General features: G+C 43.9%; 1 protein-coding gene and 1 long non-coding RNA gene across 2 annotated transcripts; one reads left to right on the top strand and one right to left on the bottom strand.

The window, feature by feature from the left end:
- The first annotated feature begins 1,053 nt into the window (after positions 1-1,053).
- On the top strand, positions 1,054-9,965 carry reep2 (receptor accessory protein 2). The gene is made up of 8 exons (XM_030102452.1): positions 1,054-1,203; positions 3,813-3,885; positions 5,527-5,603; positions 6,104-6,224; positions 6,809-6,922; positions 7,190-7,370; positions 7,910-8,088; positions 9,396-9,965. The coding sequence occupies exons 1-8, from the start codon at positions 1,172-1,174 to the stop codon at positions 9,465-9,467; spliced, it is 849 nt and encodes a 282-aa protein (XP_029958312.1). The 5' UTR covers positions 1,054-1,171; the 3' UTR covers positions 9,468-9,965.
- Positions 9,966-12,997: 3,032 nt separating this feature from the next.
- On the bottom strand, positions 12,998-17,403 carry LOC115395212 (uncharacterized). Its single transcript, XR_003932255.1, has 4 exons — positions 17,345-17,403; positions 16,266-16,381; positions 15,578-15,661; positions 12,998-14,603 (listed from the first exon to the last, which is right to left on the bottom strand). It is a non-coding gene; the product is annotated as an uncharacterized LOC115395212 (long non-coding RNA).
- Between the last annotated feature and the right edge of the window lie 96 nt (positions 17,404-17,499).

Raw genomic sequence — 17,499 nt, 5'->3', positions numbered from 1 at the left:
ACAACATTACAAGTAATTTTGAATTGTAAAATAGCATTTCAATCTAATGAAAATTGGAAAAAAATTATTCATTTATTAAAATTCCAAATATCTAAATGCAGCACATGCACGTGTCAGAGTTGCTGTCAGTTTTTCCAAAATCACCTACAGCTCACAATCCTGTCATTCCTACAGTCTGGGGAATGGCAGTGCTGAGAGTTCAATAGATCGTCTTGGTTTGTTTAGAGGGTCTTTGTATTATTGTGCATTTGGACGTCTTCTCCGATGTGGACTTGAAATAGGCAGAGATTTGTTTTTCCGACTGACTGGGTTTGTTTTGTGTGGGTCGGGATTCAGATGGCAGCGTTCACATTTCCACAAACAAACCGCATAAATGCACGTGAAGCTGCAGACGTATGACTAAAAGCGACCTTGCCCTGAGTGTGGAAGATTGAAACGGTGCCAGTTCTGTACACAAGCGGTGACTCACTATCCCAGCTGGAGATTTTGATTTTAGTTGTTGTCAAGGGCTCAAAAGTCGAGAATCAGATGCAGCTTCTTCAGTTCCAGGACTGAAGGAAGAAGGAGGCTCACTGCACCATCTTGTGGAACCAACAGGTATTACATCTGTAATCCGACTGTAAAAACTAAAACCAGTTTCTCTCCAACGAAATCATTTTCAGACTGTTTTTAATTGAGCTGTATGCAAACAGAAGTTTATATGAATTATTTGAAAATGTATTGAAAAGCTAAACTAAGAAATCACACATGCATACAAATGCCTGTGTGTGTTGTTAATGTATCGGTAGCTATATTCTAGGTTTAAATATAATTTAAATATGTAATTAATTTTTAGTTTTGACTTTTTCTTGTATGGGGGCAGGTTTTAAAAAAACAATACACAGACAAGCGTGTGCGCGCGCCACGCATTCGGCAGCGTGCCCGTGTCCCTTTAAGAGCTCGTGTTTGCAGCCGTCGCTCGGCGGAGCTCACATCCAGACTGCAGCGCGTCTCCAGCGGCCGCACGCCGACCTGACAGCAGCCAGGGAGCCAGGCAGGCAGCACCGGGCTCGGCCCCGCACCGCGTCCCGCACCCAGGGCTATGGGGGGCCGCCCAGCCCGCCTCGCATCCCACTAGAGAGACTTCCACGCAGCGGGAGAGGAGAGGCCGCGGGCCGGCTGTCCGGGCGAGATGGTGTCGTGGATCATTTCTCGGATAGTTGTGTGAGTATGGGCTGGGCTGCTGCTCCATCCATCAGCTGTCTGCGGCTGGAGCTGCCGCACCGGCTCTGTCATCCATTTTCTCCCCGGGTTGTTGTAGGAGGTGTGTGTATGAATGTGTGTGTGTGGAGACATCAGTGTGTTTACACTCCTAACTCCGGCCGCTAACCGTCTTGATGAAACGGCGCAGCGGCAGCAGCATTATTATCCGCATCCAGCGCTCCTCAGCCCCGCTGGCTAGCGCCGCTCGGCTAACCGGCTGGAGGGGAGGAGGTGTTGAATCAAACCCTGCTTGAAATGCCAGCCTCGCCTGCTCGATGCCTGCCCTTTTTTTTTTTTGTCTTTGAAATGTCCCTGCCTGCTCTGTGGAGGGAGCGCTTCGGCACCATATGGTGACAGGAATGAGTCAAATGTGGTGCGCAGACTGAAGAAACCCGGGGTATCCGTCCATCCATCCATCCATCCGTCCATCAGCCTTTATCCCTGACAGGATTATTCCCAGCCTCCGCACATGGACGTGTCTGATTGGCCCTGTTTACAGGCTGGAGTCTCTTGTCAGACATATTTACAGCAGATTCAGCAGCTCGAGGCCTCATCTGGTGCTTCCACCTGTACACACCACATCCAGCCAGTGTGCATGACTCAACGAAAGTCCAGCAGAAATCCTCTCTCACACACACACACACACCAGATCTAACAGGATCTTTTTGTTTTCGCTGCTTCAGCACCCACCGGTGTGACTGAACCCGATCTGTTGTCATCTTGAAGTCATTATTCATCAAAACGCCAACAGTCCAGGCTGATTTGAATCTGGCAGATTCCAAACAATGTGATCTGGATGTGCTCTGCTTAGAAAGGATTAGGAGGTTAAACAATCACATCCTATGATCTGACATTTCCACAAAATTTGCTGCATTGTAACAGAAACCTGCTGTGGTTCTCAACCTGTGGTCTCTGACCTCCTCTGGGGCCTGCTAGGCCTCTCAGGGTCAACTTGTCAACAAGACAGACCTCAGTGAGCAACAGACATCCCTGCAGCTCCAGCTGAGGGAGGCTATTACAGCAGAGTATTCATTTGCAGCTTTGGTTTTGTAAGTAGAGGAGAGCGAGCGCACCGTTAATGTCCTGACAAAGTGTTGTGAGAGCAGTGGAAGACGTGAGCTAAGCAGATTAGGAGCGGGACCCTGCAGGGTGCTTCTCGGTCATGTGAGCTAAGTCTATCAGCCTGATCAAACAGGAAAGTTTTAAACCCGATCTGCAAGAATTAACAGCTGTCTTCTGCAGTGCAAACAAAGGGAAAACAAGAACAAGATGCAGAATTATCAATAGTACTGGATGTCACAGCAAAAAAGGGGTGAAAGTTAAGGTTTTGTAGATTTGTGTTGCGAGTCCCAGCGACTGATCAGGTACCATGAATGCCTCCCATTTAGTCACAGTCGGAGGTTCTTCCACCAACTCGCTGCAGTCCTGGATCTCCTTTCTGTTCAGATCAGCTGTTCTTGACAAAAACAGCCTCAGGGCCACCCAGAAATAATCCAACTCTCCTGATGATTTTCTAACGGCTTGTTTCTTCTTTCCAGCCTGCGGTTGATAATCTTTTGAGTTTTTTTCTGATAGTCCTGAACACAAAATGAACATAGACTGAATTGTTTTAAACACACCCATGATGTTGTGGAACGACCAAACCTGTCAGCCTCTCTGTTTGAGTTTTATCCCTATAAATACTGTACTTTCCTGGATTACATAAGCAGAGGATAACGGTTATTTTTAATGGCTTCCAGCTGGCTCTTCCACCTCGATGCACTTCAGGTGGTTGTGTCGGTCGGAGGCGATGGGAGAGGCGCTACATCGTAATGGATTTTGCAAATCTAACACGTGATCAATCCCTTTTTATCGTCACGCCTTGCTTCGAACGCGCATCTGCCTCCTTCATGAGAGGTCGGTCTCTGAGCTGAGGGGCTGAGCGGGCGGGACGCCGGTGAACTGGAGATGTGAACACGAGGAGGCACAGGGTGTCTGCTGAGGGTGGCTGCTGGCATCCCGGCCTGCTCCCGGTCGTCTCGGCTTACTGTACGGAGCGGGCGGGCGCTGCACACATGACTGCCCAGCTCGCCGAACTGGGACACAAGACAGACTCGCAAGGAACCGAAGCGGGTTCAGGCTGCCAACGTACTCGTAGTTTCAAAACGAGAAGCACATCAGAAATGCAGCCCTGTCAGCGTGGCGCTGCAGTCGGCACGTGCACGAGCACATGGTGGCCCGCCCCTGAGAGACCTGCGTGTGTTTTTTCCGCTTTATGTGGCTGCGGTCTTTCCTGACCGCATGAGCTCCGTTTTTATTGTTTGAGCTTATTATGAGAGACGGTTTTCTGATGAGTCACGCTGCTCGTCACACGCTAACTGTGCGTTCAGCGTTCGATCAAAACACCACAACCGCCGAGTGTTGTTTCAGTGCGAGAACCTGGCTTTACAGTCGGTTCATGTGAGCTCAGAGCAAATGTGTTGGTTAGGTGTTGGAGTGTAAACACCCTGAAGTCATGTTCTCTAACAGAATTCTCTTCCTCTGACCCCGGCCTTTTTCTTCCTCTCTGCTTTTTTTTTTTTCTGTTGCAGCCTTGCCTTTGGGACCCTTTACCCAGCGTACTCCTCGTATAAAGCTGTAAAAACGAAGAATGTGAAGGAATATGTGAGTACTACCAAATTCCAGCCAAGCGTTTTTGACCCCTGTCAGGTCTGTTTGACTTTGGGGACGGTTTGCTGCGGGGATTCTGTCTGCTGCTGTCCTGTAATGTGTGGAAGCGAAAGTGCTGGAAGGGGCTGGAAGCTGAAGCCCACTTTGACTCCCTTGTTTCATCGGAGGACACACATTCATTTCTTGGAGTAATTTTAGCACCATCGACTGACCTCAATAGAAAGCGTTTTTTTTTTTTTTTTCTTTCTTTTTTTCTGAGGTTTGTTTTGGATTAATGAGGTTATAGTCACCATTCATTGGACAATGTGCCTTTCATTTGAGAGTAGGCAGCTTTATCAGGACAGAAGCGGAGCAGTGTGTGCCGCGAGCAATGAAATGTATTTCAACCACTTGGAAAAAACCAGTCTAGAAACACAATCGATGCCAGTTTCACGTACAAAAGCTGGCTACTGGCTTCATGTGGAGCTTCATGAAAAAAGCCTTCTAAAACATACAGAACAATGAATGCCTACAAATCGTGTGCACAGGTTTGATCCCTGACACAGCAGTGCCGCCAGGTCACTTCCCAGCCATCGCTGTGTCGGGCGCAGCCTGGACTCCCGTCCATCGTCCACAGGAACCAGATCTAGTTCCGGGGTTGTACTTTCAGTATGAACACTTTGGACTACTAATGGCTGCCCGACACATTAAATATACATCACGGCATTACTGAGCATTCAAGACGTGTTTCCATTTTGAGCTGAGATCCAATTAACTGATGTAGTGTCCGTTTGATCAGAGATGAACTCCCAGCATGCACAATAGTGCTTTATTTTGAGATCCCTGCCAGTGGATTTTAAATGTATCCTTTATTCGTAACAGTTCCTATAAAACTCAGATTGTGCTTTTTGTTCAGAATCAATGATAATAAAGTAAAAACCTCTGGTCAGTGTGTGCACCGAGTTGTGAAAACAGCAGTGGACTTTACTGGTCAGGAACTCGGGGTCCTCCCCACTGACCTCATCCCCACATGGGATTAGAGAGGGGGCTCCAGGAGGAGGAGGAGGAGGAGGAGGAGGAGGAAGCTCTCTGGCCCTCAGCCTAGATTTTCACTGGAGAGCAGTCTCCTCCTAGGCAGGTTACCATGGCAACCCACCCGCTCACAGACTGCTGGAGCAAAGGATGGGAGGAGGACCCATTTTTAGAGCTGATGTTTTCATTTCCTCGTGTTTGGCTTGTTTCTATCGCGTTAAATGATCCAGTATTACGTGTCTTTATTTGAGCCTGCGGTCTGAAATGTCAGAAAAATTAAATGACACATTTGCAAACACCCAATTGAGAGTGAATTTTCACTAAATCTGTGTTAAAACTGCTTCCCATCTTGTAGCATCTAATGAAACGGCTTGTGTCCTATTTCCATACGCGGCGTTTTCCTTTGTCTCGGTGGTTAACCATGCATGCTGATGTGATGCGACTGGATCCAAGCATATGTTTCTCTGCTGGCACGTCTGTGCATGCCACTTGTGTCTGAGCTCCACGTGCTGCGGCACGTGTGCGTCGTTCTGCCGCCCTGCGTTTCCTGCTCCTCACCTCTGTGTGTATGTGTGTATGTGTGTATGTGTGTATGTGTGTGTGTGTGTGTGTGTGTGTGTCCAGGTGAAGTGGATGATGTACTGGATAGTGTTTGCACTGTTCACCACGGCGGAGACGGCCACAGATCTGCTGCTGTCATGGTGAGTTACGGACCGCTCGCCGTCGGCGCCCTGCCAAATCAATACATTTGATTGATTTACAAAAAGAATAACTTGAAAATATGTTAAATGACAACCTAAATAATCAAATTATCAGTTAAAAAAAACAGCATACATTAAAAGGCAAACATTAATCCCATATCTTACTTTTTATGATCTCGCAGCGTTTGGGGAGAAAATGTCTCATTAATAATTCCGTTTTTCTTCAGCAGTGTGTATCTGATGTCGCTCTCTGAGGCGACGTCTCCATTTCATCCTCCAGAGGACGAGAGCTCTTCTCACTAATACAGCTTTCCTTCTCTTATCAGCAGACAACCTGCTTATTGGGCCACTTTAACGTCTGTCTCTGCTCATTCCTGTGTGGGACAGGACGCTCCCCACAAAGCTTTTAAAAATGTTTTCAACTACTGGCGCTGTTGGTCTGTCTGTCTCTGTGTCTCCCTCTTTATAAGAGGTGTGATTTCTTGCGTTTCACCCTCCAGGTTTCCGTTTTACTTTGAGCTGAAGATCGCCTTTGTGATCTGGCTCCTGTCGCCGTACACCAAGGGCTCCAGTGTCCTCTACCGCAAGTTCGTTCACCCGACCCTGTCCAACAAAGAGAGGGTCAGTACGTCTCTGTTTTGGTGGCGGGGATGCTTTCACACCTGCGGGTTTTCAGGTCGACGCATTTTAAGTTGACAGACTGTCCTTGCTGCCGGTGCAGTGTGGGTTCTAGTGTGGAGTTTGTCGAAGAGCAGAGGAAAATATGAAGGTTTTGTCCATGAAAACACACAACTGTCACCGCTGCCTCCACAGCTCGTGGAAAAAAGCTGAAGTTTCTGGATGTGAAAGTGCTGCAAAGGCCAAAAAGAATGGTGCGATACATCAGCGCCATCAGGGCGCTTCCTGAAGCAGGAACCGAGGGAGCAGAAAAGGAAACTCGCTGCACAAATCCACAGGTTGTCATGGAAACACGATGCTGGTCGGAGCACAGTGACATCATCTGTGTGAACATGGCTCGCAATCAGTCCAATATGAAATTTACTTTCTGGTTCTGACCCTCAGGTGTGAAAGCCTCCTCACACACACACCCAAACTGGTGTCCACGTTGTGTGTGTGTGGTTTTTTTTTTCCCTTTCTTTTTTTTTTTTTTTTTTTTTTTTACTCTGATGACTCTCGTGTCTTTTTTCCCTTCCTGTGCACCGCAGGAGATCGACGAGTACATCGCCCAGGCCAAAGACAGGAGCTATGAGACCATGATGAAGTTCGGGAAGCGGGGCCTCAACCTGGCTGCCAACGCCGCCGTCACCGCTGCCACGAAGGCGAGTCCTGCGGCGGCCGTTCTGTCCTTCAGATCTGGGCTCACTTTGCTATAATATGTCTTTGAACTCGTGTTGTTGAACGTCTGTCAGGTCATGTTAACCAGTTTTCTGGCGACTGGAGTCATAGATTTGCTTTTTCCTCTGTGAAATGAAAACGGTTGTTCTGAAACCATCTATTTAGTTTAAAATCATCACTTTTTCAATGTCACTACTAGAATGGTTTGGTAGCTAATATAAACTTTGGCGTTCTGCTCTCTCGCTCTCCAGGGACAGGGCGTGTTGTCGGACAAGCTGAGGAGCTTCAGCATGCAGGACCTGACTCTCATCAACGCAGAGGACGAGCTGGCTCTGCACGCCTCGGACGGCCGCGTGCGGCGGGACGCCATGGACGACATGAGCTCTGGAGCCAGCACGCTGCCCCGGGCCAAGAGCGCCGCCACACGGCAGAGTAAGGCTCACGCCGCACGCCGTTGGCTCCTCCACGCGGACACTAATGGAGTCAGACACGTACGCTTAGATCATGTGTCTGCAGCTTATTTCTTTATCAGCAGAGTGGCGTCACGTGGTTTTAAAGCACGACAGAGAAATGAGACAGAAGCAGTGGAGTGGCTGGTGAAGGCATGTGACTGAGGTGGGAAGGAGAGCTCTGGAAGCAGCAGCCTTTGTGTTTCAGCACCGCTCCGGCTGGCCGGCTGCGTGGGCCAGACGGGCCGTGGACGGAATACAGAGACAGACACACAGACGCTGAGACAATGGGCCAATAGAGGGAGCGGGCTTGTTTTAATTTCTGAAAGCGGCTTGAAGAGCAGCTGATTAAAAGTCACAATGAGATCTGGAGGGCTTTTGTCCCAGAACAACATGTAGAACTGGAATTTTCCTCCAGTTGCTCCACACTCTTCTCAACACTGGAGTTTTCTTCTGTCTCTCAGTTACAAGTCAAAGCATCCAGTATGAACCCCGGGTGACTGTCTCTCTTCCATCTTGCAGCTCGCTCGTTGGCGGCGGCGGCGCTCGCCGACGAGACGTCGTCGCAGCACAGCTCCGACCAGTCAGACGCGAGGACCGAGCACTCCGACGAGGAAGTGGGGGAGAGAGCCCCCAAACGTGCCGCCGCCACCGCCGCCGCCGCAAAGGCAACCAAGAAACCCGCTGCTGCAAAGACAGAGGTAGGACCGCCGCGTTTCACCGCTTTCCACTGATACCTGGTTGTGTCCTCCTTCAGAGCAATATGTAAAAATTAAACCTTCCAGCTTGTGATGTTAACACACGATGAACTGACATATTAAGATTATGAGTATTCATTATTCTAACTTTTCAGACTTCAAAAGGGTCGAACTACATACATTCAAACTTGCTCCTGTTTGTTTTCGAGCATGTAGAAACCACTGACTGTTTCTAAAGATGGACGAAACTTGCGCGACGTAAAATCCCGTGTTGAAGGTTTGAGCAGGACGTCTCCATATTGAACGTTTGAAGCCAGATGTAAATGTGATTGGTCAAACCTGTCATGTGACCGCATCACATGGACAGAGGAGGCGCTTTGATAGGACAAACTTTAACTCATAAAATCTTCACATGATTCATGTGAAAATCTGAGTCTGGTCAAGACGACTCGGTTGTAGAAACTAGTGATAGAGACCAGAACATATGCTGAATCCTGGAGCTTTATGTTTGATTGCACTTTGGAAAATCAGCATTATTGAATTGGTTCCAATGAGACTCAGCCTCTTTTTGAAACCAGCGCCATCGCCCTCTGCTGGAACTTCCGTGGTATTACAGCTTTTCTGCACTTCAGCATTATTTTCACTTTTTACCAGCAGAGGTTGGCGCCTGGAAGAAAAACACAGAAAACAAATCAGTTTTTTGGGTGTGGTTTTTTTTCTCTTCTCTTTTTTCTACTCATTCTGGGAGAACTGTGTGTTGTGATGCACATGTTCAGGACAACTAAATCCAAAAAAAATGTTGGCCTCTGTTAATAAATCAGTCTAATCTTTTATAATACAGCTCTTTACATTTTTATGACTTATCAGACGATTATTGGAAATAAAGCCAAAACACTTTCAGAAATTGTACAACACCATACATTTGTCAGTGATAAATCAGGTGATCAGGATTACTACGCATATGTAGAAATAAGGGTCATTCCTAATATTTTCAAATTACACTAATCATAATCTGAACTGGCATACTGAGTTTGAGTCTGCATGTGGCCAAATGTTTTGCCTTTTACCATGTAAATAGTTTAATAAAAATCCACTGTTATCTCTAAACTGTAAACACAACTGAGGCCTGATTACTGATGAAGTTAAATGTGAGCTTCTTAATGATATATTATTGATTTAGCTGCACTAAAACAAACAGTTGTCGTGATTTATATTTTCTAATGCTGATATTCACCAGTCGAGACCAGACTGCGCAGTATGAAGTAGACACTTCATGTGATCCCGTCTTTCTACATCCTCTCTCCTGCCAGACTCAGACCAAGCCAGTGAAGAAGGCGGTGAAGAAGAAGACCACCACGAGTAACGCAGAGACCCCCCCATGAGTCCTGCTGCTCTCCTCCACCGGCCTCCGCTCGCTCCACCCACAGCCTGCCGTCCCCTCCGCCCTGTTTGGCCTCCACACGAACGCAAAACACTAAACTGGGTCACTCCGCTGGTTTTCAGAGCCAAACAGTCGTTTTTAGTTTTTCACCTGCTGGACTGGGAGAGTTTAGGTTTGCTTGCTGAAGATTAATGGGCTTCATGGAGACTTGTTCCAGAAGAGCCCGTAGTCTGACTCTGTGATTTCGTGGCGAGGCTGTCTTTAGTTGAAGTTAAATCCACCCTTGGAAAATGAAAATGTTGTTCTCTAATTAGGTTTTGGAGCATCTGTCAACCAGAAGAGGTGGCGTTCTGTGTTCTGTGTTCTCTCTGGACATCCTTCACCTGCCACTCAGGAACAACCACTTCCTCACTGATGCCGCCGCCGCCGTCTCATTTTCCACTTGTCTGTTTATGGTGTACTTTATTTTAAATGGAGCCGTTTTTAAGCCTCGTTCTCTCTGACCTCTGAGTGAGTCTGGATCCGCTGAGATCTGTTTTTCACCCTCGCTGTTTTAATGTGACGGTCGAGCCGCATACAGACGTGTGGTGCTGGTTTGAGCCGTAGTCATCTGTCTTCATCTATTTTTTTTTAAACATTTCTTTTATCTAACAGAGCGATGATAGTTCTCTAATGAATAGTCATCGGTGTTTCTCTGAGGCGGCACATGTTTCGGTCCTGTTGGACACTTCATGGTGATAGTCGCTCTCTTCCCCCCCCGGCTGTGCAGTCACACATCGCTCCGTCTGAGATGGCCAACGAAATCGAAGCAATATACAGAAATGATGGGACAAAGCCAACTTGTGCAGACACGAGGCGGTAACCTCTGCCCTCACGTGGAGGCGGAGCGGCAGCAGGCTGTGGGTGCGTCTGCCCCGGCCTTCATCCTGCAGTGTAGCACCTCTGTGAGCCACTAGAGGGAGACAGGCCCCTCTTTAACAGTTGGCAAAGTTACGGAACAAGAAGTCAAATAAAGTGTAAATAGTAACCTTGACTGTATATACAGAACGCGCTTGCTTGCCTTAGTCATTCTCTGGGCTTCTTTTTTCTTCTTCTCATCACTTGTGAATTTTTTTTTTTGAGTTCTTAGTTTCGACAAATCACTTCTTCAGCGACCAGAGGAACCTCCGATTCGATCAGAGTAGACTTCTGGTGTAGAAGTTTTGTGTTTTTAATTAACATGTCAATATGTCCTCCCTTTTTTTTAAACAACAACAAAAAAAAATATTATTTTAAGAAAAGCGATTCTACCACTAAAGTGATTGTGGTGTATTTACCACCTGCTTTGTTCTCGGACTGGTTCAGAAGTATTAAGGGCCAGAAGTCGAACACTCACCTGTTTTTCTTTTGTTTCCACTGAACGAACAAAGGATGTCATCACATCAAAACACTTTTGCTCTACAGATCTGCATATTTCCTATATTTATTGTTATCGGATTTATGTTTAGAATCAGTATTGTATACAGGGGTCTTTATTTGCTCTCTTGTTTGTGCCAATTCTCAAAGCTTCATATCAAAAAGTGCATCTCTCTCTCTTTCTCTCTCTCTCTATTTTTCTTGGTCTCTCTCTCTCTCTCTCTCTCTCTCTCTCTCTCTCTCTGTCTCTCTCTCTGTCATGTATTAACAATTGAACTGCTAATAAAGGAAAACTGAATGGAAGCTTGTTCAGTTGTAATTGAACCTGATTTGTACAGAGCTGTGTGTGACTTTAGTGGGAGGCACGTCCTTGATCTTCTTCATCTGTCCGTCTGCCAAAAAGTCTTGGTGTCCAAGTTGGTCCCAATTCGAGCCCCATCGGCATGTGAAGTGGTGAATGGGATCGCTTGTGTGAGGCGCACTGTTGAGAGAGTAAAAACAGGATTGTGTAGGTGTATCGTCCCTCACCTTACACACTTATGAAGTAATATGTCATTGATCTGGTCAGTACCTGGAGGGGAGACTGTGAGGGAACCCCAGGAAGCCTGGATGAATGCGGTGTGGGGGTGACTGATGCCATTTGTCCCAGGAAAAAAAGTTGTGCACAGGAAGAATGACATTGTGGGTGTCTGAAGTTTTTATTTTTGAACAGGAAAAATTGCATCAGACATCTGCAGTGCGTTTCCAGCCTAGCTATTAAATGTAAAATAAAAAGGCTTGCCATAAATGTTCTAACTTTAAATATCTAAAACAGAGTTCTAGATAGGAAGAATAGCAGCTATGGATATCCACAACTTAACTGTCCCTAGTATAACAGTAATTGTAGATATGTCAACTGGCATTTTAACAAGTCAAAATATATTTTGGATGTTAAAAATGATTGCGTATCTGTGGCTATCTGTAATGTTATCTGTATTTTCATATCTAAAATGAAAATTCTGACTAGTGAAAACTGAATTATGGAGACCTGAGGTTTGCATTTCAAGTATAAATTTCAAGTTCAACATGGCGATGTCCTGCTCTAAACTTAAAATCGGGATTTCAGAACGCCATGAGTGGCGTCATATTAGCTCCATCTGGTGCAGTTTAGCAGCCTCGCTTCAGTCAGTCTAACCCTTTGACTGTTTTACACTTCTGTTTCTTATGCCTGAATTAATTTCTGAGCATTCTTGCTCGTTCGGGGGAGAGATACACAACAGCAGACCAACATTCAATACATGTTTTCAGCCACAAAACTACAACTGGTGAAATGTTTTCGCCAAGGTCTTCGGTTTCTGCCTCCTTTTGACTCTCAGGAAGCTCTCTCTGTTGATTCCCTGTAACCGTGGCTTGTTCCTGGATTAACTGTCCTAAAAGACCCTCAAAGGATTCTGTTGTCCAGTTTTTCCTGTAAGGACTTTTTTGTATTCATATGTCGTTTTAGCAGTCAGTATGATTTGTTGTCATGAAAACTCGGTCATTTTTTCTGAGGTGTTGTGGCCTGAACATGAAGTTGCAACTATAAGCTTCCGACGGGTTTTGTTTTCCTGGCTCTCATCGGGTTCTGGTCCCTCACATGGTCCTGGTAAAACACATAAACACTCGGCCCCGCCCCTTGTTGCTTTCAGGCCCCGCCCCCCACTGTCTTTTTTTTTTTTTTCTCCCCATCTCTGCCTTCAAAAATACAATATGGCAGGCTGGTCTGTCCCAGGGCAGATGTGGCTTCACAGCTGATCACCATCGAGTGTGGCGTGAATGAATAATGCAACTGTAAAGCGAATTTGACTGTCCGGAAAAAGCACTACATAAAACTAAATCATTATTATTATAGTTTGCACTGACACAAACTTTAACTGGTTTCATGTGGTCATCTTATTCTTCAATCTGTTTCTTTTAAGAACCATACATGTCAAATTTCTACAGTAGCCTTTTTGCCGTGCCTTTCCTAAATAAAACTTACTTTAGTGGCCAGCCATCACAGTATTCCTCATGTGATCTTACAGGTTGCAGCAACAAAACACCATTTAGATCAAGTTATTCCATATATCAGAATAAACATGTTATGATCCCATAAAAAAGCGATGACAATTTAGAAGGTTTTTTTTTTTTATTAGCATTAAAGTGTTGAGGTAATAAGCAATGCGTAGAGCACATACATAACATTATACATCTGACTCAGACATTGGAGATATGACAAGAGGGATCTTTTTGTTTGGATTGGGGCGGGAAACCTTCCTCGGTCCTCATGACCCCGACTCCCAAGAGCCACAGTCATTCGGTCAAGGATGGGGGGGGGGGGGGCAGAAACATCGCAGACGTTAATTTGTGTGTGTCCAAAAAATGAGCACGTTAGACAAGACAGCTAAAGCCAGCAGAGAAGATGAGGGGAAAAGTGTCCGTCTGCGACGAGGGCCAAGAGAGAAGCACTGGTTCCTGCTCTGTCCTACTCAACATTAGAATTAAAAATTTCTTCCCAGCATTTGAATATGGTGTCAAATAGTGACTTTTCCTTGATTAAAGAAGCTATAATTTTCTTTCCATAGTTAAGATGTTGTTCCCTGGTCCAAGATGGGATCCTGAGAGTTTCATAAACACGTTTGATTTGTTCACGATTTATTTCAGTTGATTGACTAACATCTTCTTCGAATCTAAGTTTTACAGTTTGAAAAATTTTACTATTTTCTATAGGGAATTCATCTGACCTTAAATTGTCCCTCGAGATAAGAAATTCAGGGGTGAAGTCAATCTGATGTAGTTTTAGATGGCAGTCAGTCACCAGAAGCAGCTCTTGAATGAGCTGAATGACTTGTGGTTCTAAATCTGCTGCCATTCTTTTTTTAAGATGACAAAAAAATGCTTTCTCAACTATCGAATTGGCAATATTTACAGAAATTTGGGGGTCGATATAATTGTCAACTATAGAATTGATCGTTGTTATGATCAGCTTCTTATATTGTTCTCTTGTGTCTGATGAATTCTTAAATTCGTCCAACAGATTGCGTTGAGCCTCAGCAAGCGCATCTATTTTAGATTGTCTAATATTATTATTATTATCAATACCTGGATTATTAGCTTTTTCAAAGGGGTCACGCAGAGGCTTAAAGTAGTCTTCCTTTCGGAAAGACCGTCTAATTTCTATTTTGAAGGGTTCTGACTCCAATTTTTCAAAATAGTTTGACCACAAACTTTTTGAATCAGCAAATATAACATCGTTGGAAAGATCACTCTTTAAATGATCATATTTAGAATAACAGCCAAAACGATTGATATATGATTTTGTCCAATAGATTGAATAATACACATGTGTACGAATTCCAAATTTCTGCCACTTGACTCTTGCCTTTTCAAGTTCAGGTGAACACCTGAACACGGGCTATATAGTGTATAAATCACAATAAACTCAGGGTGATTGGAATTATTGCAATTTCTATTATTTTCCAGAAAACTATTTAGAGATCTAATTAGTATAATCTCTGCGTGTTCTTTATCAGTAGGTAAAGCTTTAAGAACACTCACAAGTGGACCTTCACTCATTTTGATAAAAGCAAATGCAAACTGATTACAGTCCTGGATTTCTTGTTTTTTTATATTAAAAAGATCTTTTGTAAAACCATCTGTCTTCACTAATAAATAATTAAAACCCCAAAAAATATTGTCTTCATCCATTTTGTTGTCAGTATGATTCTGGAGCTCTTCATTTACTCTGGGGAAAAGGAACAGGAAACAGTTAATCAGATTGATCCATGAATAAAACCAATTGTTTTTACCATATAATAACTACATACACTACCCGGAGCTACTGATGAAAACTGCTTAAAATCATGAAATACTTGAAAATACACCATCTTTCTTTTTCCAATAAAGACTTTAAATAAAACACGATCATCTGACTGTCAGTCCAGATCAGACAGATCACAGCCAGAGTTACAAAGAATCAGATCACAACAGTACTGAACAGTATGGTTGTGCTTTTGAAGATGATGCTTGGACAATATCGTTTTCAAAGAACTGTTGAAACCCGCATGGAAACAGGATAGGCCATATATGTATACTGCACATTATTTACATCACTTTCTGAGTGACTTTGAACAGCAGCTTGCACATTTTTTAAATTCACTATTTCATCATGTTTGGTGATTGGGTCATTTTAATATGGATTACGCAGCAATGGACTATTTTCACAGCTCCACTACTTCCTGAAATGAACTGTGCACATTCATTTCCTGTCTTGCATTATTGGCCAAAATGATTAATCCAGGTGTGTCTTGTTGCAGCAGTCTAAACCAGACACACCTGGATTAAACAGTATGGCCAATAAAGCAAGACAGGAAATGAACGTGCACAGTTATTTTCAGGAAGTAGTGGAGCTGTGAAAATAGCCCATTAATAACGGTAAAAGTAATCACAGGAAGTTACTGTGGTTGATTTTCCATTCATTAACTTCTTAGCTGCTGTCAGTTAATATCATAGTTTTACTGTTAGTTGAACTGACTTCAAATAATAGATGGATTTCATTTCTCACTTTGCCTTTTCAGTTTGTCAGGTGTCCAGAGTTTTTCATATCTAATATGTGCATATTGCTGATTATTTAGCTTGTTGCCTGAGCAACTTCCTCACTTTATTTGAACATCAGTGGAAACATTTTTTTAGTGAGGCATATTTCATTCCTTACTGTACCTGTTGGGTAGGACGGGCAGGAGCCCAGTGGGGCTGGTGGATGTCTTCGCTTCACTTTGAGAATCTGCTTTCCTATGATGTTTACTGCATGTCAAGAGGAGTTCAAGTCAGAATTTGATGATGTTTTAGCAAAGTGCTGAATATTTAGCTTATTGTCTGAAAAACTTTAAAATCCACTTTTTTATCATGTCGTTTTTGCAGTTGACAATTTAATAGCTGTGAAAGTAATCGCTATCCATCAAGATTATTAGTGGTGAATTTCTTTAAAAAATGGCTCATGTCTGTGATGAGACCCCATGAAGCAACCTTACTGAACAGACCTGTTCTGTGGGGTACTTCAAGTTCACACTGAGTCATAGTCATCCTACCACATAAATATATTAATGTAGTACCACTGTTCCACAATTGCAGTTAGTGTATTTTGAACAGAATGTATGATTACGTATGCTTCAGGGTTTTGTACACCAACAGAACAGAGTCGAAACAAAGAAGAATCTCCTCAGTCTTGCAAACAACAATTTTCATAATAATGACGGTAAAAGTAATCACATGACGCTACTGTGATTTGTTTTACAGTCATTAACTTGTTAGTTGTTGTCAGTTAATAGCATAGTTTTACTACTCATTAAACTGACCCCCCCCCCCCCCCAAAAAAAAAAAAAAAAAAGGGTTTGATTTCTCACTTTACCTTTCGAGTTTGTCAGGTGGCGACTTGGAGCGCGGCCTCTTGGGATGGGAGGCTGGCGTCCTAGTGCGGTCAGTGACAGTCATCTCTTTATTTTCAGATGTTTCCATTTGTCTTTCCTGCACGTCAAGAGAAGTTCATATTAAAATTGAATAGTATGAAGCAAAGAGCTGTTTTTTTTTAAAATCTTGCTTTCTGAGCAACTTTGTTATTTGTCTGAACAGCAGCTGGTACTTTTCATTTTATCAAGTTGTCTTAACAAGTTAATAACTGAAAGTAATCACAGTAAGATCCTGCAGAATTAATCACCTTACTGTGATTGATTATTTAAAGAGCTTGATAGCTGTTGCCAGTTAAGAACAAAATTGAATTCTAACTTTCTTATTGTTGACCCAGTGTAATTTGTCAGGTTCTGGGTGGGTTGAACAGCAACTCGGAGAAGCTGGCGGAAGATTTCAGATCTACCGTATTCCAGTTTTCTCAGTCCGTCCAGAGGAGTTGTTTCTTTATTTCTATTCAAGTTGAAAGAAACCACAGAAACCAAGAAGGCACTTAAAACGTTTCTCATGCCTATGATGGAGGTTTCTTCATGACCTGAAGAAACCTTACTAGACCTGCTCTCTGAGTGGTGACTGACAGAAACTATAAAGTGTCATCCTGTCACATAAAAACTACAATTGCAGTTGCTGTATTTTAAACAGAACGAATGATTAAGCATGTTTTGGGGGTTTCTGCTTTCAGTCCTGTGTTTGACAGAAGCCTAAAGTGTGAGGGTAACCTTAATAACATGCTATCACATGAGAAATTACATCAAGCTATTTTCTGTCACGAGGATTCATCATCTCAACACATCTTGTTTGACATGACCGATCAGCCTTGAGAGACAGAACATGTGGAATATCAATCCAGCCATATCAGCGTCAGTGAGGTCTGTGGAGGCAGCCATGTCACACAGTATAAGAACTAGATATCAGATACACATTTTTGATGGTAAAAATTCATTTATATAAAATTAACTACAATGTAAATAACAATCTCTTAAAATAGGAATCAATGCATCGTTGTGTCTGAGGTGTTTTTACCTTAAGCAAGACCCTAGAGTTCCAAGACGTCCACAGTCAAAGAAGACAGCGATCCGAAGCACCTATATATGACTGACAGGCGGAGCCAACAATAGGTCTGTGACGTCTATAAGGCCATAACATGGACGTCTTGGAACTCTAGGGTCTTGCTTAAG

This window comes from Salarias fasciatus, chromosome 2 (genome assembly GCF_902148845.1).
Source record: "Salarias fasciatus chromosome 2, fSalaFa1.1, whole genome shotgun sequence".
In the NCBI taxonomy this organism is placed as follows: Eukaryota; Metazoa; Chordata; class Actinopteri; order Blenniiformes; family Blenniidae; genus Salarias; species Salarias fasciatus.
The sequence above is the reverse complement of the archived record's forward strand: the minus strand, read 5'-3'. Positions and strand labels throughout refer to the sequence as shown.